Source organism: Trichosurus vulpecula, chromosome X (assembly GCF_011100635.1).
Source record: "Trichosurus vulpecula isolate mTriVul1 chromosome X, mTriVul1.pri, whole genome shotgun sequence".
Classification (NCBI taxonomy): domain Eukaryota; kingdom Metazoa; phylum Chordata; class Mammalia; order Diprotodontia; family Phalangeridae; genus Trichosurus; species Trichosurus vulpecula.
Genome location: NC_050582.1, coordinates 7,347,818 through 7,370,386, shown reverse-complemented (window position 1 = coordinate 7,370,386; position 22,569 = coordinate 7,347,818). Strand labels below are relative to the sequence as shown.

The 22,569-nt window shown below is 45.6% G+C and overlaps 1 protein-coding gene across 1 annotated transcript in view; it reads right to left on the bottom strand.

Moving 5' to 3' along the window:
• The window catches only part of DOCK11 (dedicator of cytokinesis 11), a 167,352-nt gene that overhangs the window by 115,205 nt on the left and 29,578 nt on the right, over nt 1–22,569 (bottom strand). The window contains exons 2-6 of the mRNA XM_036740025.1: nt 21,169–21,285; nt 20,982–21,071; nt 20,307–20,389; nt 17,553–17,622; nt 15,551–15,646 (exon numbers count right to left, since the gene is read on the bottom strand). Coding sequence (XP_036595920.1) covers nt 15,551–15,646; nt 17,553–17,622; nt 20,307–20,389; nt 20,982–21,071; nt 21,169–21,285 — 456 coding nt within the window. The remainder of the gene's footprint in view (nt 1–15,550; nt 15,647–17,552; nt 17,623–20,306; nt 20,390–20,981; nt 21,072–21,168; nt 21,286–22,569) is intronic.

The following is a 22,569-nucleotide window of genomic DNA, read 5'->3' as shown; positions in this document are numbered from 1 at the left end:
GCATCATCGTCGTTGTCGTCCTCGTCATCGCCATCATCATCCCTTCCACTACTAAAAGCTGAGGCATCTTCATCATCATCGTCATCCCTTCCACTCCTAAAAGCTGAGGCATCTTCGTCATCATCATCATCCCTTCCACTCCTAAGAACTGAGGCAACATCATCATCCCTTCCACTCCTAAAACCTGTGGTGGCATCATCATCGTCGTCGTTGTCATCATCATCATCCCTTCCACTCCTAAGAACTGAGGCATCTTCATCATCATCGTCATCCCTTCCACTCCTAAAAGCTGAGGCAGCATCATCGTCGTTGTCGTCCTCATCATCGCCGTCACCATGATCATCCCTTCCACTCCTAAAAGCTGAGGCATCTTCATCATCATCATCATCCCTTCCACTCCTAAGAACTGAGGCATCATCTTCATCATCATCCCTTCCACTCCTAAAAGCTGAGGCATCTTCATCATCATCGTCATCCCTTCCACTCCTAAGAACTGAGGCATCATCATCCCTTCCGCTCCTAAAAGCTGAGGCGGCATCATTGTGGTTGTCGTCCTCGTTATCGCCGTCGCCATCATCATCCCTTCCACTCCTAAAAGCTGAGGTGGCAGCATCACCATCATCATCCCTTCTGCTCCTAAAAGCTGAGGCATCTTCATCATCATCATCATCCCTTCCGCTCCTAAAAGCTGAGGCATCTTCATCATCATCATCGTCATCCCTTCCACTCCAAAGAACTGAGGCATCATAATCATCATCATCCCTTCCACTCCTAAAACCTGTGGTGGCGTCATCGTCGTTGTCGTCCTCGTCGTCGCCATCATCATCCCTTCCACTCCTAAAAGCTGAGGCATCTTCATCATCATCATCATCCCTTCCACTCCTAAAAGCTGAGGCATCTTCATCATCATCGTCATCCCTTCCACTCCTAAAAGCTGAGGCAGCATCATCGTTGTTGTCGTCCTCGTCATCGCCGTCGCCATGATCATCCCTTCCACTCCTAAAAGCTGAGGCATCTTCATCATCATCATCATCCCTTCCACTCCTAAGAACTGAGGCATCATCTTCATCATCATCCCTTCCACTCCTAAAAGCTGAGGCATCTTCATCATCATCATCATCCCTTCCACTCCTAAGAACTGAGGCATCATCTTCATCATCATCCCTTCCACTCCTAAAAGCTGAGGCATCTTCATCATCATCATCATCCCTTCCACTCCTAAAACCTGTGGTGGCATCATCGTCGTTGTCGTCCTCGTCGTCGCCATCATCATCCCTTCCACTCCTAAAAGCTGAGGCATCTTCATCATCATCGTCATCCCTTCCACTCCTAAAAGCTGCGGCAGCATCATCGTTGTTGTCGTCCTCGTCATCGCCGTCGCCATCATCATCCCTTCCACTCCTAAAAGCTGAGGCATCTTCATCATCATCATCATCCCTTCCACTCCTAAGAACTGAGGCATCATCTTCATCATCATCCCTTCCACTCCTAAAAGCTGAGGCATCTTCATCATCATCATCATCCCTTCCACTCCTAAAACCTGTGGTGGCATCATCGTCGTTGTCGTCCTCGTCGTCGCCATCATCATCCCTTCCACTTCTAAAAGCTGAGGCATCTTCATCATCATCGTCATCCCTTCCACTCCTAAAAGCTGAGGCATCTTCGTCATCATCATCATCCCTTCCACTCCTAAGAACTGAGGCAACATCATCATCCCTTCCACTCCTAAAACCTGTGGTGGCATCATCATCGTCGTCGTCGTCGTCATCATCATCATCCCTTCCACTCCTAAGAACTGAGGCATCTTCATCATCATCATCATCATCATCCCTTCCACTCCTAAAAGCTGAGGCATCTTCATCATCATCCCTTCCACTCCTAAGAACTGAGGCATCATCTTCATCATCATCCCTTCCACTCCTAAAAGCTGAGGCATCTTCATCATCATCATCATCCCTTCCACTCCTAAAACCTGTGGTGGCATCATCGTCGTTGTCGTCCGCGTCGTCGCCATCATCATCCCTTCCACTCCTAAAAGCTGAGGCATCTTCATCATCATCGTCATCCCTTCCACTCCTAAAAGCTGCGGCAGCATCATCGTTGTTGTCGTCCTCGTCATCGCCGTCGCCATGATCATCCCTTCCACTCCTAAAAGCTGAGGCATCTTCATCATCATCATCATCCCTTCCACTCCTAAGAACTGAGGCATCATCTTCATCATCATCCCTTCCACTCCTAAAAGCTGAGGCATCTTCATCATCATCCCTTCCACTCCTAAAACCTGTGGTGGCATCATCGTCGTTGTCGTCCTCGTCGTCGCCATCATCATCCCTTCCACTTCTAAAAGCTGAGGCATCTTCATCATCATCGTCATCCCTTCCACTCCTAAAAGCTGAGGCATCTTCATCATCATCATCATCCCTTCCACTCCTAAGAACTGAGGCAACATCATCATCCCTTCCACTCCTAAAACCTGTGGTGGCATCATCATCGTCGTCGTCGTCATCATCATCATCCCTTCCACTCCTAAGAACTGAGGCATCTTCATCATCATCATCATCATCATCCCTTCCACTCCTAAAAGCTGAGGTGGCATCATCGTCGTTGTCGTCCTCGTCATCGCCATCGCCATGATCATCCCTTCCACTCCTAAAAGCTGAGGTGGCAGCATCACCATCATCATCCCTTCCGCTCCTAAAAGCTGAGGCGGCATCATCATCGTTGTCGTCCTCGTCATCGTCGTCGCCATCATCATCCCTTCCACTCCTAAAAGCTGAGGTGGCAGCATCACCATCATCATCCCTTCCCGCTCCTAAAAGCTGAGGCATCTTCCTCATCATCGTCATCCCTTCCACTCCTAAAAGCTGAGGCATCTTCATCATCATCCCTTCCGCTCCTAAAAGCTGAGGCATCTTCATAAAAATCGTCATCCCTTCCACTCCTAAAAGCTGAGGCATCTTCATCATCATCGTCATCCCTTCCACTCCTAAAAGCTGAGGCATCTTCATCATCATCATCATCCCTTCCACTCCTGAAAGCTGAGGCAGCATCATCGTTGTTGTCGTCCTCGTCATCACCGTCGCCATGATCATCCCTTCCACTCCTAAAAGCTGAGGCATCTTCATCATCATCGTCATCCCTTCCACTCCTAAAAGCTGAGGCAGCATCATCGTTGTTGTCGTCCTCGTCATCGCCATCGCCATCATCATCCCTTCCACTCCTAAAAGCTGAGGCATCTTCATCATCATCGTCATCCCTTCCACTCCTAAAAGCTGAGGCATCTTCATCATCATCGTCATCCCTTCCACTCCTAAGAACTGAGGCATCATCACCATCATCATCCCTTCCGCTCCTAAAAGCTGAGGTGGCGGCATCACCATCATCATCCCTTCCGCTCCTAAAAGCTGAGGCATCTTCATCATCATCGTCATGCCTTCCACTCCTAAGAACTGAGGCATCTTCATCATCATCGTCATCCCTTCCACTCCTAAGAACTGAGGCATCATCATCATCCCTTCCACTCCTAAAAGCTGAGGTGGCGGCATCACCATCATCATCCCTTCCACTCCTAAGAACTGAGGCATCTTCATCATCATCGTCATCCCTTACACTCCTAAAAGCTGAGGCATCTTCATCATCATCGTCATCCCTTCCACTCCTAAGAACTGAGGCATCATCATCATCATCATCCCTTCCACTCCTAAGAACTGAGGCATCATCATCATCATCATCCCTTCCACTCCTAAAAGCTGAGGCGGCATCATCGTCGTTGTCGTCCTCGTCATCGCCGTCGCCATCATCATCCCTTCCACTCCTAAAAGCTGAGGTGGCAGTATCACCATCATCATCCCTTCCGCTCCTAAAAGCTGAGGCATCTTCATCATCATCGTCATCCCTTCCACTCCTAAAAGCTGAGGCATCTTCATCATCATTGTCATCCCTTCCACTCCTGAAAGCTGAGGCAGCATCATCGTTGTTGTCGTCCTCGTCGTCACCGTCGCCATGATCATCCCTTCCACTCCTAAAAGCTGAGGCATCTTCATCATCATCGTCATCCCTTCCACTCCTAAAAGCTGAGGCAGCATCATCGTTGTTGTTGTCCTCGTCATCGCCGTCGCCATCATCATCCCTTCCACTCCTAAAAGCTGAGGCATCTTCATCATCATCGTCATCCCTTCCACTCCTAAAAGCTGAGGCATCATCATCATAGTCATCGTCATCATCCCTACTCTGTGCCAGGCAATGTGCTAGACACTGAGCATACAAAAAAGGCAAAAACAAGATCAGTCCCTGTCCTCAAGAAGCTCATGTTCTAACAGGAAAGACAACATGGAAATGACTAGGTACATTCAAGGTAAAAATATTCACATATGTACACACACACATAATACATATACATATGTATAGTGCAGATGAGGGGTAATCTCAGAGGGAAAATACTAGTTTGGGACAGGGAGGGACTGCAGGGAAGGAATGGGACAGGCTTTGGGCAGAGGGGAGGAGAGAGAGCATTCTAGGCACCGAGCCAGCCAGTGAAGAGATGGGAGATGGAGTGTCATGTCCAAAGAACAGCAGGATAGCCAGCACTGCCTGATCAGCATACGCGAAGGAAAACTACAAAAATAGGAGGGGGCCAGGCTGCTAAGACCTTTAAGAGTGAAACAGAAGATTTTACATTTGATTCTGGAGGTAACAGAGAGCCACTGGAGTTTATTGAGTAGGTGATACGGCCAAATCTGCACTTTAGACAAATCACCTTGGCAGCTGGGTGGAAGACAGATTACGAAAGAAAGAGTCTTGAAGCCAGGAGACCAACCAGAAGGCTCTTCCAATGATCCAGGCTCCAGGTAACAAGGGCCTGCACCAGACTGATGGCTGTGTGACTGACGATAAGAGGATATAGAAAAGAGACATTGTGAAAGTATAGGAAGTATAAGATTTGGCAACAGATCGGACATATGGAGTGAGTGTAAGTAAAGAGTAAAAGGCAAGAGACTGTGGGTATGATGATACCTTCAACAGCAGTAGGGAAAAAGACGAGTTCTGTATTGGACATGTTGAATTTGAGACGGCTACAGGGCATCTAATCTGCTGTGTAGTTGTTTTCAGTCATGATCCCATTCTGGGTTTTCTTGGCAAGGATGTTGGAATGGTTTGCCTTTTCCTTCTCCAGCTCATTTTACAGATGGTAGGAAACTGAGACAAATATGGTTAAGTGACTTGCCCGGGGTCACACAGCTAGGAAATGTCTGAGGCCAGATTTGAACTCAGGAAGAAGAGTCTTTCTTTCTCCAAACCCAGTGCTCTATCCACTGTACCATGTAGCTGCCCCATATCTAATCTAAGACGGCCAAAAGGCAGGTGATGCATGTGAGGACTAGAATTCAGGAGAGAGGTTAAGGCTCGAAATAAAGTTATGGGAACCATGTGCACAGAGATGATCATTGAACCCACAGGAGCCGATGAGGTCACCAAGTAAGAAAGAGGGGAGGGCAAAGGGCAGTGCTAGTGGCAGGGAGGACCCCCGCATTTAGCAGGTGGGACTTTGCGTCCAGCAAAGGAGACTGAGAAGCATGTGGTCAGAGAGGCAGAGGAACCGGGAGAGATCAATGCCACAAAAACCTAGAGAAAACAGAGGATCCAGGAGAAGAGTGATAGACAGCGTCCCAGGCTGCAGAGACATCCAAAAGAAGGAAGACCAAAAAAGATGCTTAGATTTTGCCATCAAGAGACCGTTGGCTACTTTGTTGAAGGATGAGGTCAGATGTCAAGCTGCAGAAGGGGAGAAAAGCAGAGGCACCTAGTGTAGACAGCCTTCAAATTTGGCTGAGAAGGGGAATAAAGAATAGAGGACTATAGCCACTGGGAATAATTAGATCAAGTCAGGGTTTGCTTTCTTTTTGAGGATGCGGGAGACATGAGCATATTTGTAAGGAGAAAGGAAGTAGCCAGTAGATAAAGAGAGAGTGAAGATAAGAGAATGGTGATGACATTGCATGAAATCTGCTGGAGAAGACAGTGGGGAATGCGATCAAGGGTGCAAGTAGAGGGGATTGCCTTTGGAAGCAGGAAGGTTGTGTCTCCACGTGAGGCAGGAGGAGGAGAAAATGGTAGGGGCCAACACATGAGCTGGAGACATGTGAGATGAGCTAGAAGGTGCGGGAAGGGGCTCTTGGTAGATGGCCTCTGGTTTTCAGTTAATTATGAGGCAAGATCCTCATCTGAGAGGGGGAAGAAGTAGTGTAGGAGGCTTGAAGAAGGGTGAAAAGCTCTGGATTAGCTGCTGTGGTGAGAAGAATAAGGAATCCATCGCTGCGGTGTAAAAAGATTGTCTTGCTGGGCCGAGCTGAGATTATAAAACCTGTGGCAGACGCAATCGGCCCACTTTGGGGATTTTTCCCCTTCAGCTCTTCAGCAGGAAGTGAATAGAAGCGATGCCAGCTGATGCTGGGAGTAATCCTGAGGTTGGGCTTTGGAAAGGCATGACTGGTGATGATGGGACCCAAGGAAAGAGGGCAGTATCACATTAAACTGATTCACCAAGGGGGTCAAGATAGAGAAAGGAGGAAAATGTAGCCAGTGCACATGGGAGTGAAGACCATTTAATACGGAAACCTCTGAACATATTTGGGTAAGTTAGCTGATGCTGCCTCGGATGATGGCGGCTCTACGGCATCTCCTGCACTTAGATTGGATGTCAGCACTACTATTTTGGAGAGGGCTATGGGATCATGAAGATACAGATGAAATGAGAGAAGCAATCACCCTGACTCATCTTCCATCAGGACAGAATGACTAACAGGGAGCAAGGAGCCTAGGTCTCAAAGCAGGTAAAGAAATGATGAGGAAGAAAACCCTGATTAGATTATAAGCTCCTTGAGGGTAGATATCATTTTCCATTTTAGTCTTTTATCAACAACACCTGGCACAAAGTAGGCACTTAACAAATGCTTGCTGAATTGAACTGACTTATCATAAAGCTGGTTTGGAAATTAATTGTACTAAGTCAGTAAAAGCCTCTGCCCTACTATGAAACCTTCCCACGTCAACCCTCAATTTGGCCAAGTTGATCTGTCATCCACCTCTCAAACAGAGCATCTTACAGGGCCATCATCCTTTATTCAGTCCTACTCTTAGAGGATGACATTTCATTAAGCGGAACACGGATGAAAACCATTTGCTGTTCAGTCATGTCCAACTCTTCTTGACCCCATTTGGGGTTTTCTTGGCAGAGATACTGGAGTAGTTTGCTATTTCCTTCTCCAGCTCATTTTACAAATGAGAAACTGAGGCACACAGGGTTAGTGACTTGCCCAGGGTCGCACAGCTGGGAAGTGTCTGAGGCTGGATTTGAACTCAGGTCTTCCTGACTCCAGGCCTGGCATACTATCTAGCTTCTGTGTGTGTACGTGTACATGTGTGCAAAATCTCCCTCGGTCCTTCTCTCCCTAAGTGCCTTATATACATGATGTTATTTATAAGCCTCACAACAATCTTCTGAGGTAGCTACTATAGATGGTGTTATCCCCATTATACAAATGAGGAAACTGAGGTTCAGAGGCATTAGGTAACTTGTCTACAGTGACACAAGCAATGAGAGAAGTGGATTCAAACCCAGACTTTCATGACTCCAAGTCTAGAATTAGATACTGTCTTTTAAATATTTCTTTCAAAATGTGACTTACCTGTTCAAGAACCTTTGATAGTACTCTAATGCCCACAGAATGTAGTCCAAAGCCCTTGGCATCCAAGGTTCTCCACAATCTGGCCCCATCCTCCCTTCCCACCTTGACTTCCTAGTAACTCCAAAAAAAAGTAACCTTCTACTTCAGACACATGGATTCTGCCCACTACACCTTGAGGCAGTATGTCTGCCTTCTTGCCTTTGCTCATGCCATCCCAGGCCCCCTCAACCTTCCTAATGCCCTCCTCTTTCCTAGCTTCCTGTCAAAACCATACCCAGCTCAGTACTACTCATTTAGCATTCACCATAAACTGCTTCATATTAATGTATTTGCTATTCTGTTATGTATCCACACCTCCTCTTCCCGACTAGAATCAAGTCCCCCTGGAGGCAAGGATTACATCATCGTCTACGTCTTTGTATTGGGGTTCCTCAGTGACTGGGGAGACGCACTACACATAGAAGTCGCTCGATACAGACTTGCTGGTTACTTGATGAGCACTTATCTGGGCCCTGGGGGCCCAGAGGGAACTAAAAATTACAGCCCAGTAAACGATCCTTAGGCTTACATAAATTTAATCCCTTTGGATTCTTTGAAAGAACATGTTTTGTTGATGGATCAAAGAATGAAAATAGGCTGACATGTACTGAAAATAGACATTTCTTAATCATTTGGTTCCACGTACAACAGAAAGAGGCAGGTCCTCGGCCCTAATGGTATTTGTACCAAGTCCCTTCTTTCACCATTCCTAAGCACTTTTAGGAAAAATATTTATTTTGTTGCCTTCCCCATCCCCATCTTTCTCCATCTGCCATCATCGTACTTGGCACAGGTGACAAACCTAGCAAAGAACAAGTTAGGGATGAGGGCTCTGGCTGTGTCATAAGCTACTTTCTTTTCGGCACAAGTGAGTCATGCACATGATGGGTGGCCTTGTGTCCCAGATAACCCAGGGGGACATGCCAGCACAGAAGCACAGAGAATGGGGGCGGGGAGGGAGAGTCAGGGCAAAATATCACCAAGTATAGAAAGGCAAGAAAAAGCCTATGAAGGTGGTCATCAGAGGCACATGCCAAAAACAAGGGCATCACTCTCTACAAGAACACAGATCCAGCCTCAGAACTACTTGCCTCCAGGCCCAGCTGGGAACCCTCCTAGTCTTTTTCCACCATACTCCAGCCACCTTTTCAGCCTCCAAGAATCCTTCGCCTGTGAAGCTTTCTTATGCTGGGAGATGCCTCTGCCCCTGCAGCCCATTCCTCTGACTGCTTCATTCCTTCCCAGAGTCTCCATTTTAGAGAAGAGCCCAGGTTAGCCACCATCACCCCTTCATTCCTCTCTAGACTCCACTCCTAAGTCACCAGACTTCTTCTTCACCCTCCCCTACCCCAAACCACTTTTCAGCTCTTTTTGAAGGGAAGCTCCTAGAGGGCAGGATTTCTTTTTCTTTTTGCTTGTATTCGTATTCCCAGGGCTTAGCACAGTGCCTGGCACATAGTAAGCAGTTAATAAATGCTTGTTGGCTTCATTGGTGTCATTTCTTCACTGGGCCTCAATTTAGCCATCTGTAAAAAGATGTGGCTGACAGTGTGTGATGAGTGACTTTGATAGACTTAGCTCTTCTCAGTAATTCAAGGACCTAAAACAACTTCACAAAGACTCATGATAGAAAATGCCAGCCATATCCAGAAAAAAAAAACGAAACTATGGAGTCAGAATGCAGATCGAAGCAAGCTATTTTCTTTTTTTGTTTCATGTTTTTCTTTCTCATGGTTCCTCCCATAATTCTTCTATACAACATGACTGATGTGAAAATATGTTTAATAGGAATGTTTATGTAGAGCCTATATTGGATGGCATGCCATCTCAGGGAGGGGGAGGGGAGAAAATTTAAAACTTATGGAAGTGAATGTGGAAAACTAAAAATAAATAAACTTATTTTAAAAAAAGATGTGGCTGAACTAGAAGATCTCTAAGAGCCGATCCAGGTCTGACATTTTAGGGTTAGTTGGCCTGAGAAAACGAAAATCCCTCAACGAAGGCTGAGCATTCTTTTCTAAGGCGTTAAAAGTCAATGATAGCTACATACATACACACATGCATAATACACGTATACGTAGAGGATTTGTTAAGAATCTACTCTGCCAGTCACTGCACTCCATGCTAGGGATGCAAATACTAGCTAGACCAGTCCCTGCCCCCTCATGGAGCTTACATTGCAATGGAGAAAGACAAGCCCTAAAGTGGGATGCTGGACAGAGACACTATGTTCTATCTGTACAATCCCCCTTAATGCTACACCCAACCAGCTACTGGAAGACAGGCTTGGGGGAGGGGCATGGAAATTAAAGGAAAGTGGACACTGAAGATGTCTATTAATTTCCTAAGGTACTTCTCCTTTGGTTTTTACTACTGACAACAATGTATATTGTAAGGTCTAAGAAAAATGGAAATGATGTGCTTCCTCATTCCAGGAAAGCCAGAGAGCTTCTGCAAGGGGCAGCTGCCCCCAGCTCCATCTCTCAGGGTTACTTTGGGGACTGTAGGATTGGTGCATCTTATTAATGTGTGGCATCTGTGCTCATGAAGTTTCACAAGCAACAGCTGGGAGTGGTGACTGCAGCAGCGTGGGCAAACTGCAGAATAAACTGAAGGAACCAGCTAGGCCAGAAGAGAAAAGGAACAGCCCATTGGGTCAGCTTCCACAGCAGGGTCAACGTTGGGGCCGCAGCAAGCATCCCGTCACCCTAGGAGGTCGGATTGCCTTTCCTGGAGGGGGGGAAGGTTCAGGGACCCTAGCCCTGAAAAGGGAGCTCAACTTGGCCACAGTGGCCATTTACCATAGCTGCTCAAAATACCAAAAGGCAAACTGAAGAGGAACTGAAGCTCTATACCCCAGAGATAAAGGGGATCATAGGAATCCCATTTGCTCATCCAATTATTCATCCACTGGCTCCTACACACGTCAGCCGGTTTTAGTGACTAAGGGAGAGATGTGATCTTGAGAAAACTCCCGCCTCTCCAATCTGTGCTGGCCACTGTCATGAGGGTCCAGCCTGGATCAAAGCAAACCCACCACTGCTACTTGAAAAAACAAGTCAGTGAAGGGCCCTGAGTGAAGGGGGGAAGGGTAATGTAGGCAATTCAAAGAGCTGGGGGAAGGGGACAGTAGATAGGTACAAAGACAAGTATGCTATAAAGCTGGGTGTGATCAGACAAATGAAAGAAACCAATACATGACTCAGGGAAATCTGAAGAAAGAGAAAATAATTTGATCTGTATCTTGGGGTAGGAGCTAGGAGGGAAGAGTCCCGGAAGACTTCTTGGAGGAGGCGGCACCTAAGCTGAACCCTGAAGAGACAATCTGAGGAAGCAGAGAGGACAGGAGATGGCATTCCATGACTGGGGCACAGTCTGCTTGCAGAGGGTAAATCCCAATTGGGACCTCTGAGAAGGACATCGGCCAGTGTACGAGGCAGATTCTTCAGATACGATTCCCTGCTTCTCTGATTCTTTGCAGTAGGTTTTTAAGCAAAAAGAAACTTGCGAGTGTGAGCAGCAGCAGCGACGTGTGCTCCAAGACCTGATGACTGCTACATTTTCAGGAGTTTTCCAAGCTGGTTGATAAACACAGCCAGGGCATAGCTCCATCCGCTCCCATCCCAATAACATCCTTTGTTGCTTTCAAAGAATTGCTGCCAATCATAGTAGAAGGAATTTTGAATACGTTCTTGTCTCCTTGAAATGACTGTGGTTTAGTAGTGAATAATAGTTAACATCTCTACGGCACCGGTTACATGCCAGGCACTTTACAATTAGCATCTCATTCGGTCCTCACAACAACCTGGAAGCACCGTACCATCTGGCTGCTTGAATCAGGAATATGTGAAAGTGAATTGATTGCATTTTGTTCCCATAGTGCTAATCCAATGTTGGGAACAAAGTCTGGAGTCACTACAAAGCTGGTGGAAAATCGTCCTAGAAACATCATTTGGCACTGTTGAAATCACTAGTTGCAATTATCACTTGATGACACCGTGTCCGAAATAAAATAAGAGATTTCGGTTTTTGCTGTTGTTCAGTCATTTCAGATACATCCAGCTCTTCATGACCCCATTTGGGGTTTTCCTGGCAAAGATACTGGAGTGCTTTGACGTTTCTCCCATTCACTTTCCAGATGAGGAAACTGAGGCAAAGAAGGTGAAATGACTTGCCCAGGGCCACACAGATATTAAGTGTCTGAGGCCAGATTTCAACTTAGGAAGATGAGTCTTCCTGACTCCAGGCTTGGCCCACCGAGCCACCTAGCTACCCTAAAAATGAGTTAATAGTTTCAAAATATTTCTGGATAAAATTTATTTTCTTTATCACTCATTTAACCAAAATAAAACCAAGCCAGAAACTGTAGCTAAAGATCTTGAAACTGAAATGACAGATTGGCTGAGTGCTGGGACTGAGGTGGGCAGCACATAGTTTTCCAGCTGCTGCTGCTGCTGGAGTCATTGTCCTGCATCATAGACATATTTTTCTCATTCTCCTTACTCCGGTTTGGCAGACACATTAGCTACCATCAGTTTCTTGTAAGATCTTGTTGTAATGATGGACATTCTTGAAGAATTTTCATGACTTTTAACTGCATCGCATTCAAGATCAACAAATATTCTGAAAATGCTTCAAAATAATCTAACACCATAAGAGCTTTGGAAAATTGGAAGATTGGCACTGGAAAAGCACGAATCTCAAGCTGAAGATTTGATTAATTCAGAGAAGTTTTCAAACGTTCCATTTCATAAAGATAACAAACTGAGTGATCTCCCTAGGGATGTGTTACTTGAAAAAATAATTCAACACATGAACTTACATCTTTTATGGGACAAAAGCAGTAATGAAGGCATTTTTAATTATTTTGACTCAGCCTTACAAAGAGCTAACTTCACCATGGACATCTGGTGAAAAAATTCCATTATTTAAGTGAGATTTTGAAACATGAATTTGATTTATAAAATTTGCAGGATTTCATAGATAATAATATGAATCAAACCATATTTCAATCTCTGTAACCATACAAAAGGCCAACAAGATAATTAGCGCCATTACAGTCAGTAGTGCTGATGCTGAAAGAGGTTTCAGTTTAATGAATATAATTTGTATGAAGATGAGAAATAGTTTAACAGCACATCCTGTATGAGATCTAATGACAATAAATTTGGATGTGATATCACTGCCAAAGAATGGTTGAATCCCAACCTTAGGCTAGCTATGGATTCAAGGGTTCAGCAAAAAATTGACAAAAGCATTCTGTGACAATCAAGTGGCTCTATGGAATTTACAATAGAGGGTACTGTATATTTTATGATCATTTATAAATTGTGTGCTATACACCCTTATAAATCAGTAAAATTTATAATAAGGTTATATATGTTTATGGTCATTAAACCTTAACTAGCACAACACTGAGTGGGGGCTAAGGAAATATGCAAACTGGGTAAACCACCCCCTGAATTACTGGCAATTAACTACACATAAAACACATCTATGAAGAGCTGCCTTAGCTGACATTTTAACAGATCTTCGAACCCAATTTGACATTGTGAAGGCAAATGTAAACCACCAAAAGACTGGCTTCCCTTTCCACAACAGGTACATTTGTGGAACGTTGGAGCTGGAAAGGACTTTGAGGATCCTGGAGCCCAAACTCCTCCTTTTATAGCAGAAGAAAGTGAGGCCCAGAAGTCAAGGCTTAGCCCAAGTTCAGTATAGCTTACACATGGACAGCACTTTACAGTATCTTATCATTTGACCGTCCTAAGATCCCTGGGAGCCATGCACAAGAATTGAGGCCCCTACATACACACACACACATACACACACACACACACACACACACACACACACACACACCATGTGCCTTCCATACCTCCAGGGCTTTGTCAGACCACACAGGTTCCCCACCCCTGGGCCCTATGCCAAAGTTTGGGGTATATGGGTATTTCAAAAGAGCTTCCATTTCATTATTGTCGGTGCTCCCTTCATCAACAATGCAGACCTCACCCCTCCACACCTTAGCAAAAGGTTTCTGTTACAAACGACTTGCAAATGCGCCCTGCAGCCAGATCTGTCTTTGTATCCCCAGGGTGCCTGCCTTGTGTTGGTTGAATGGAATTAAAGACTGCAGCAAATGGTGTGTGTCACACTGTGCTACTGCTGGGTTGTGTTTGCTGAAAGGCATCGGGCCTGACACTGATGTAGCTGGTGCAAATGAATGCGAATGAACAGGAGCCAGAAGCAGCTGGCTAAGGTGAGCTGAGTAGATCTGGCAGAGGGAAGGGAGAGGTCAGCAAGGTTCGAAAGCAAGGTACCAGGGAGCCTTGCATGTGCCCGAAGAGGTCTGATCCAACAAACAGCTCCCAGGGGAAGCCACAAAGGACTTTAGCTCACTCAGAGAAGCAAGAGTTGTGGACTCAAGGGAACCATTGGAGCGATCTCAGAGTACGAACTCGGTTTAGGTTCCTGCCTAAAAGTGTCACTGACTGTGTGGGCTATAAATACCAGGTGTTCTCTCTGCTAAAGGGACATGTGAAAGGACTTGCTTGAGAAGTGTGTGCCTTTCTCGATTTCCAAGAGAGGCTCAGTTTCCCCTGGTCTCCTCGGCTGCTGCCCCTAAGTGTTCCACACCTAACTCCTGAGTTAAAGTGCATCCTAGCAAAGGTCCAGCTGCTTTCTGCTGGTTTGCCTGAGAAACACCTTCAAAGTCTCACAGCTGTGAGACTGATTGTTTTTCTAAATCAGAATTGGCACTTGTTGGATTTGGTTAAAGTGAGGTACACCTGTAGTGTGGCTGTAAAATTCACAAAGGGAAGGCATGTTTTCATGATGTGGAGGCAAAGAAGGAAGATTAAAGCCATGGTACCACCATCTATCGACACCAATACACAAAACACCAACTTTCGCCGAACTGGCAATTTTTCTGACCTGTGCATTAGGTGAACAGCTGCAGAATGATAGTGAGCAATTTCTATAGGGCTTTAAGGTCTGCAAAATGCTTTACAAACATTATCTCACAAACCAGTTATGGTATACATAAGTGATGGAATGCTACGGTGTAGTAGGAAATCACCAAGGGGGTGGTTTCAGAGAAACCTGAAAAGACACATATGATCTGATGCAAAATGAAGTGAGCAGAACCAGGAGAACAATTTGTACAAGAAAAATGATAATATGAAGACAAACAACTTGGAATGACTTAGGAACTCTGATCAACACAATGATCAACCATAAGTCCAAAGGATTCATGATGAAATATGCTATCCACCTGCAGCAGGAGCACTGACAGAGAGTGCAGATTGAAGCTATTTCTTCTGCTGTAAATGACCTCCAACACCTATGTCAACCTAGGGAAATTGGACCCTCCTTTCAAGATCCAATTCAATTTCTCCTCCATGAGGCCTTCTCTGATCACCACAGATGAAAGTTCCCTTCTGCCTTTAGTGCATCAAGTGACAATTCTCACGTACTGCCTCATCCTCGCACACACACTTATTTCACTAAGTTTTTTCCTTCCATAAGAATCATCAATGTCCTTGTTCTCAGAGCTTACTCTCTTCATTTAACCGTCATTTTCCCTTTTAATCGACTGACTCAGAAGGTAGTAGTTAAATGTCACTAACAAGTTGCTCTTCTTCATTTATTTTTATGTCTACACTCTTAAAGTGCTGTCCACTGAGGAGGACTTTCATGTTAGGGAAAGAAGACAAGCACCCTCAGAATGTGGGCTTCTTCAAATATCCCACTGAAGTCAGTGCAAAACGAGGCCCACTCCAAAACAGGCTAATTCTACCTGGCACCATGACACGATGAGTTCTTACCTTCATGGTAACAGTGATGGTGCTGTTCACGTTGGCTTTAAACAACCAGCCTTGTTTAATCATTCCGCCCTTCTGCGAGCATAATGAAGATGAGTCCTAAAACAAATAAAATAGCAACAAACCATTCATTAAATACATTTACTGAGCATCCTCAATATATAAAACCCTGTGTAAGGGACCATCATATTTCACATTTTCGAATTTACACGTGAAGCTGAGCTTTGTGACCACAGACCAATGGGGGCCGCTGAAGCCAAGGATTCTCCAGTGTACCAATAATCAGTACTTCTAAATGTTACAGCAATGCATGGCCTCCAAATGAATGATCCTATCATTTTGGGAACCTTCAAAGGGAAAAAGTGGAAGCTACCTACATGGCCGCTGGCAGCAAAGGGACTGGCCTGAGGTGTGGATGGTTTGGCACAGGCATCCCTATGTCCAGAAAAAAAAAATAAACAAAATGTATGTCCTATGCCAATACCATCAGTGAGGTAGTGCTGTGGCTAGTGTGCTGGGCCCAGAATCAGGAAGATACAAGTTCAAATCCAATCTCAGACACTTACTAGCTGTGTGACCCTGGGCAAGTCATTTAAAGTTCCATTTGCCTCAGTTTCTTCACCTGTTAGATGAGGACAGATAATAATAGCACCCACCTCCCAAGGTTGTGGTGAGGATTAAATGAGGTAATGTTTGTAAGGTACTTAGCACATAGTATGCACTTAAAAGTACTTGTTCCCTTCCCTCTTCCCCCTTAGTCCTGTATCCTAGCCAGAGATTTCTCTCCCAACAGTGTTTTACATTTCCAAAACCTTGATTGATTGGAGATCTAGCCACCAAGGATCCTCAGTCTGAGTCTCCTTCAGCCTTTGCAGGGTGACTGGTAATGACAATGATGGTGATGACAGATGGTAATGCCTTAAGTTTGGTCTAGTGCTTCAGAAGATATATAATCTCATTGGACAGATTATTTCCTCTCCCCTATCATCCTCTAAGCATGGATGACACTAACACTAGGTCCTGGGTCCTCCTCCTTCTCTCTCTGGTTTTTCTTCCCACTCTGATGATACCATTTGCTCCCATAGATTCACTTAGCATAATCCAGCCTTAATCTCTCGCCTAACTCCAGTCCTACATGACCAACTATCGGCTGGGCATCACCGGGATGCTCCATCAGCATCTCAAACTCAGCATGTGCAAAGCATCCTCTTGCCACCCTCTTCCAAACTTCCTATTTCTGTTGAAGGCATTGTCATCATTTCCTTTAGACATTAAAGTTCACAGCTTTGGAGTCATTTTAGACTCTTCCTACTCCTTCACCTCGACACCCAATCAGCTGCCAAATTTTGTCAATTCTGCTACTGCTACAACATCTTTCTTGGTCCTCTTCTGCCCTGTCACAGGACCCCGACTTTAGTTCAAATCTTCAGCACCTCTCACCTGGACTGTTCTAGTAGACTCCTCAGCTGGCTCCTGAGTTCCAGTCTCCCCCTTCTCCAAAACATCCTTCACATAGGTAGCATGTCATTCCCCATCTCATGAATCTTCAGTGGCTCACTATTGCTTCTCGGATAAACCCCCAACTTCTCAGTGTGGCGTTGAATTCTCTAGAATCTGCCTCCAGCATGCCCTTCCAGACATTCCAGACTATGCCCTTTCCTGCACTCAAAAATCCAGCTTCTATCTCTTCGCAAGCAGTCCCCCCTGCTCAGAGGCCCTCAAAAATCCACCTTCAAGGCTTGGTTTGGGTGTTTTCTCCTCCACGAGATTGTCTCCAACGTTGGTGCCCTGACCCACCCTCCTCCAATCACCCTGTGCTGCTGTACCCACACATGGGCTGCATACCCTCCAGAGAATGTAGCTCCTTCATTTTTGTCTCTGTATTCCTAGCACGTTGCACACAGTGGGTGCTTAATAATGGTTTGTTGAATTGGATTGTCAAGGAGTCCACGTTGAAAATGCCCTTCATTTTACATGGCAGAACACAAGGCCAATTTGCCCTTACCTCATCCTTTTCGCAGTCCTCATCAATCTCAAATATGTGACTGGGAATCTTTTCTGGTCTCAAGGATTTGCTGAAAAAAAATCAATGAAATCTTCTTAGAAACCAAACAACGCATAGAGAACACTCGAGATAAATGGGCTGTCCTCTCTCCTTCCTCTGCAGGACACTGTGAACCACAGAGATGGGTGGCAAGGGCAAGGCAGAGAGACGTTTGGCCACCCTGCACACAGCCCAGCCCTTAAAGCATCAATCTGTCTCATGTTCCCACAGCCTGATCACCAGCCTCTAGCCCCTTAACCTCAGAGAAGGCTGAGCATGTAGGGGTGGCGTTGGGGGGAAGGAATGGCAGGCCCTGAAAGCTGAGCACCTCAGTAAGGGGACCTTGGGATTAGCAGGCCCGGGCTGGATGAGGGAACGGGGGTGGTTATGCCTTGGAAGGCTTGGAGTTAGCAGGTTGGCTGAGCACTGGGAGGAAGTATGCCTCTTCCCAAAGTGCCAACAAAGTCTTACTTTTATTACCTCCCATCCTAGCTCCATCTATATTTAACAAGAGAAAAAAGAAATCACCTTACTCATCCCTGTCTCAGATTCTCCCCTGCTCACAAGTCAAAGGATCACATATCAAGAACTGGAAAGGACCTCAGAGACCATATAGTCCAATTCCTTCATTTCATAGAACAGGAAACTGAGGCCCATGCTGGTTAAGTGACCTGCCCAAGCAGCTACACCATGGAGCGGACAGCGTGTTAGACCTGGTATCAGGAAGACGAAAGTTCAAATCCAACACTTGGGAGATGTGCGACTCTGGGCATGTCAGTTAACCTCTGCTTGCCTCAGTTTCCTCATCTGAAAAATGGAGATAATAATAGCACTCCCCTTCCAGGGCTGTTGTGAGCATAAAGAGAAATAATCTACGTAAAGCACTAAGTGCTCACTATTCCTGTCATTTGTGTCAGAAGTAGGAGTGGCGCTCGAGTGGCTGGGGAGGGCATGAGAGAGGATTCGAATCACACTCTTTCACAAAAGTAGCCCGCAGCTCATCTGTCAAAGGGCCAGGATTAAAACCCAGGTCTCCTTAATGTCCTGGACCCAGTGCTCATTCCACTCCCCCTACAGTCAGTACAAAGACAAGGAGCACAGCAAGATTAGGGAACAAGGGCAACAGGCTAGAAGGAGTCCAAAAACCCTGGTTCCAGTTCCCACTTTATCGTTTCCTCGCTGTGCAACATTAAGCAAGCCACTTAATGTCTCTGGGGGCAAATATCTTCATTTGTCAAGGAGAGAATAATGCCTGCTTTACCTCTGTGGCAATAATTGTGAGGAAATTGAGGGGGGGAGCATGTAAAAATCCTCAAAGCTTAATAGTGCTGTATCAGCAAAGGGGCTGGGGAGGAGGAAGAATATTCTGCAAGGTATAGAAAGAGTTAGCTTGAGGATTTCAGCTAGGAACAAGGCACTCGAGAGTTACCATGAGACACGATTTAGCTGTTGATGGAACCAAGGAAAGTCTTCAGGAGGAAAAATCAATTGTGGATAGATGGAAGAATTTCTTTAAATTACCCATCTTCTTCAAAGCCCAAAGAAGATTGATGTAAATGTCATGGTCCTTGTAGAAATCAGAAGGAGGAGGGGCTAGGATTCCATCCATTGCCTCTGCTGACCGTATTCTTCCCAAGAAGGATTTTATTAGGAGATACAGTATAACAGACGCAATGGTTTGCTTTCTCTAAATTAGAGGCACCATTTAAATACAAGGTAATATTCTTCCTTTGAATATGTTTCCATCTTTCACAAGCACAAAAATAGATAAAATTGCCAATGATTAGGATAAGCTTCTTCTCACTTTGTTTCCTTTGACAAAAAAATCATGTCACTCAATGCGCAATCAGTGCTTGTGTTGTAGGATGAGCCGAGGCCCAGTTCCTCTGAGCCTCAATTTCCTCATCTCCAAGCTGGAGACAACGATGCTTACAAGCCCTATTTCACAGGGTCATTGGGAAGAAGAACAGTTTATAAATCATGAGGAGTTATTAAAAGGTGAGTTTTCTCTTTTTCCAAGAAGGCGTGGTGATCTTAGCCAAGTTCTCAGTGTTTCTGTGGGACCAGGAGTTTCTAAAAGATTTGAAACAATCAGCTGAAAATGAGCACCCTTTGAAATTGCCATCTACCATCCTCTCAAAGCATGATGGTAGATGGAATGACTGGGCAGGAGATGATCTTCTTAAAATCCTCAATTGTAAAAAAGCCAAGTAACAAACTCACAGGAGGTGCCAAAACATCCCATTTCATGTGGATGTTGACCCAAAAAGGCAAGGAACAAAAATGAGATGGGAAGATGAAAAAGAAAAGGAGGGCAAGTGACAGAATGGAAGAAGCTCTCCAAGGCACGCTGCAGGGAGCATCAGCAAGGAACGGCTAGCCCTGTGCTGTGAGTCTGGATAGGCCAGGAGCTGGAGCTGCTGGGCCCTGTGCTACCAATCCAGATGCCGGCTGCAGGCATCCTCAGCAGAGCTCACCATCGCCCCATCCCCCACAGCCTGCTTTGCCTTCCTTGGGGCAGGATGCCATCTCTGCCGGCAGCACTGAGGGCTCATGGGCTTCACAACTATTGCCTGGACGCTCTTTGTGGCACTCTTTTTATTGTATACCAGTACAATTGTGGTTCATACAAATTGTGACTCGGTTAGTTAAAAGATAAGCGAGTCCAAAACCTCCCCTTCATGATCAATCGTTTCTGCCGAGTACTCAACTTACCAGGGCAACATTCGAAAGTCGCCAGAGAAATCTTCATACTTGTAATTCACCACGTGCCAGTCTGAGCTGTATGTCTTAATACACTGAAAGCAGACTGAAATCATTAGTTGAGGGCATAGAAGAATAAACACAAATAGTTATTTAAAAAGAAAAAGGTGCTCTGGGTGTTTGGTTTTAAAAACAATTCTTGTTAATTTTTTTTGTTTTCTGTCACCTGTATTTCTCCATGTGCCCCCCCTTTTGTTATCTGTCATCTTTGATAATAAAGACATTTTTTAAAAGAGGAAAAGTTAGGAAAAGGAATCACTTGTCAAGAGGCCTTTACAAAAAAGCAATTTGCAAAGAGCTCTCAGCCTCTCCCTGCCTGGGGCGGGGCAGCCCAGGAGCCTCCACTCAGTATCTGCCCACACTCAGCATCTCCATGAGGCCGAGCGAGGAGCTTGGGAGGTACGCCAGCCACTTCAGCTGCAGCCTGGCGGTGCCATGGTACAGATCATGGACATTATTGCAAATACATTTCTGCTTCATGCAGAATCCAATGAACAAGCACCCCCTGGCCTGGCTGGGTAGAAGACTGGCCAGCCCCTCCCTTACTTTGAAATCCCAACCACCATAAAAGAAAAGGAAAGCACATTTGATGTGTTAGCATGAGCTGGGAAGCCATGTGGACCCCACCTCTTTAACAAAGAGACTCTGAGCCTTCCTTTCAGCATCTTCTGGAACTGTGGACTCGACCGTTCTCCTCTGCCGCGCTATCACCGACACCTAAGAGGAGGAGACAAGTCTTGCCTACCCTGGCTCAGCCAAGCCCCTTGGGTTTGGGTGAACATCAGAACATCAGATTCAGGGCTTCACTACTCACAGACAGGTCCTCCATGGGGAACATGAGCAGGTCTCGGAGAGGGTCACTGTAAATCTGGGCCTTCCTTTGGGCAACAACATTCTCATAGTCCAGAGGTTCGACAACCTTGGCTTTCTCCTTTGTGGGGAAAAAAAGGAATTCATGCTATGAATCCACACTGATAATAGCAAGAAGGCCACATTTAAAATAAGAGAAATTTACCATTCAGTTTCTCCATTTCCTCCAAATAGTGTTATAAGTGAAGGAATCATTCTTCCTACTAAAATACGTCCTGGGAACACTTTCATAAAGTGGCTAAATGCCATTCCCACCCACCCCCACCAAAAAGAAAAAAAACCCCTTCTTTTGCTTAAACTAATAATATTGCTCTCTGTTTATGTGTGTGAGGCCTCCAAGCCATCCATGGGTTCTATTTGACACAAGACCCAAAATGACAGATTTGGAAGCTGACAAATATCTAACAGGATGTCTAGGGCTCCCCTGAAATCTCCTGATCAGGACATCCAGAAGCATCACTTCCTAACTCCAAGAAACACACAGAGAAAGGTCTACAGCAAATACCTAGAGTCTCTCCCTTGCAGCTTGTAATATATCTATCCTTTTCTCACTTTTCTTTTCTTTTTAGTCCTCTGGGCCCAACCAGAGCCAAGCTTAGATACACTGTTCCAAATCGTGGTAGATAAAAATCACCAACTAACAACAGATTTTAAAATGTACTGAAGTGACTTTTACTTTCAAAAACTACATAAAGATCACTTGATGCACTAAAACTCAAATAAGGCACATTAGAGGCAGCTGGCCCGATGGATACAAAGGCAGCTTTGGAGCCAGGAAACCTTGTTGTGTTCAAGTCTAGTCTCTGCCACATACTAGCTGTGTGACCATGTTTACAGGTTCAGTAAGATACAGGATCCCAGTACAAGGAAAGAGGCCATTAATGCCAGGGGAAAACTCGAGGGGCACATGCTTAGGGCAAGGCCCCTTGTGTCAGAGAAGGAGGGAGGGCATGAGGTTCCAGATCCAGCCCTAGAGATTTAGATGGACTTTCTCTAAGCCAAGGCTTGGCTTGGGAGGTAGTGCTGGCTACTGAGACCCCAACCCTTGGCTGGCATGGCTGAGAGGTGGAGCAGGCAGCTTTATGGAGGCCAGAGGCAATGTGAAGGGGCAGAGACACAGGGCCAACTGCTGGGAGCCTGGATGGAGTTAAGCACCCAACGGGCGAAGCAAATGGGGTTTTAGAGTGTCCTTCTCTGGGTCGAATGGGACCAAGCACCAAGGCCAGGGAGCTCAGACCTGAGGTGTCTGTGCTTCAGAGCTGAGACTGGCGTCTCTTCATATTAGGGAGAATTCTTGGGTAACTGGCAGCGAGGAGATTGCAAAGGCCTGCTACCAGGGCCAGCA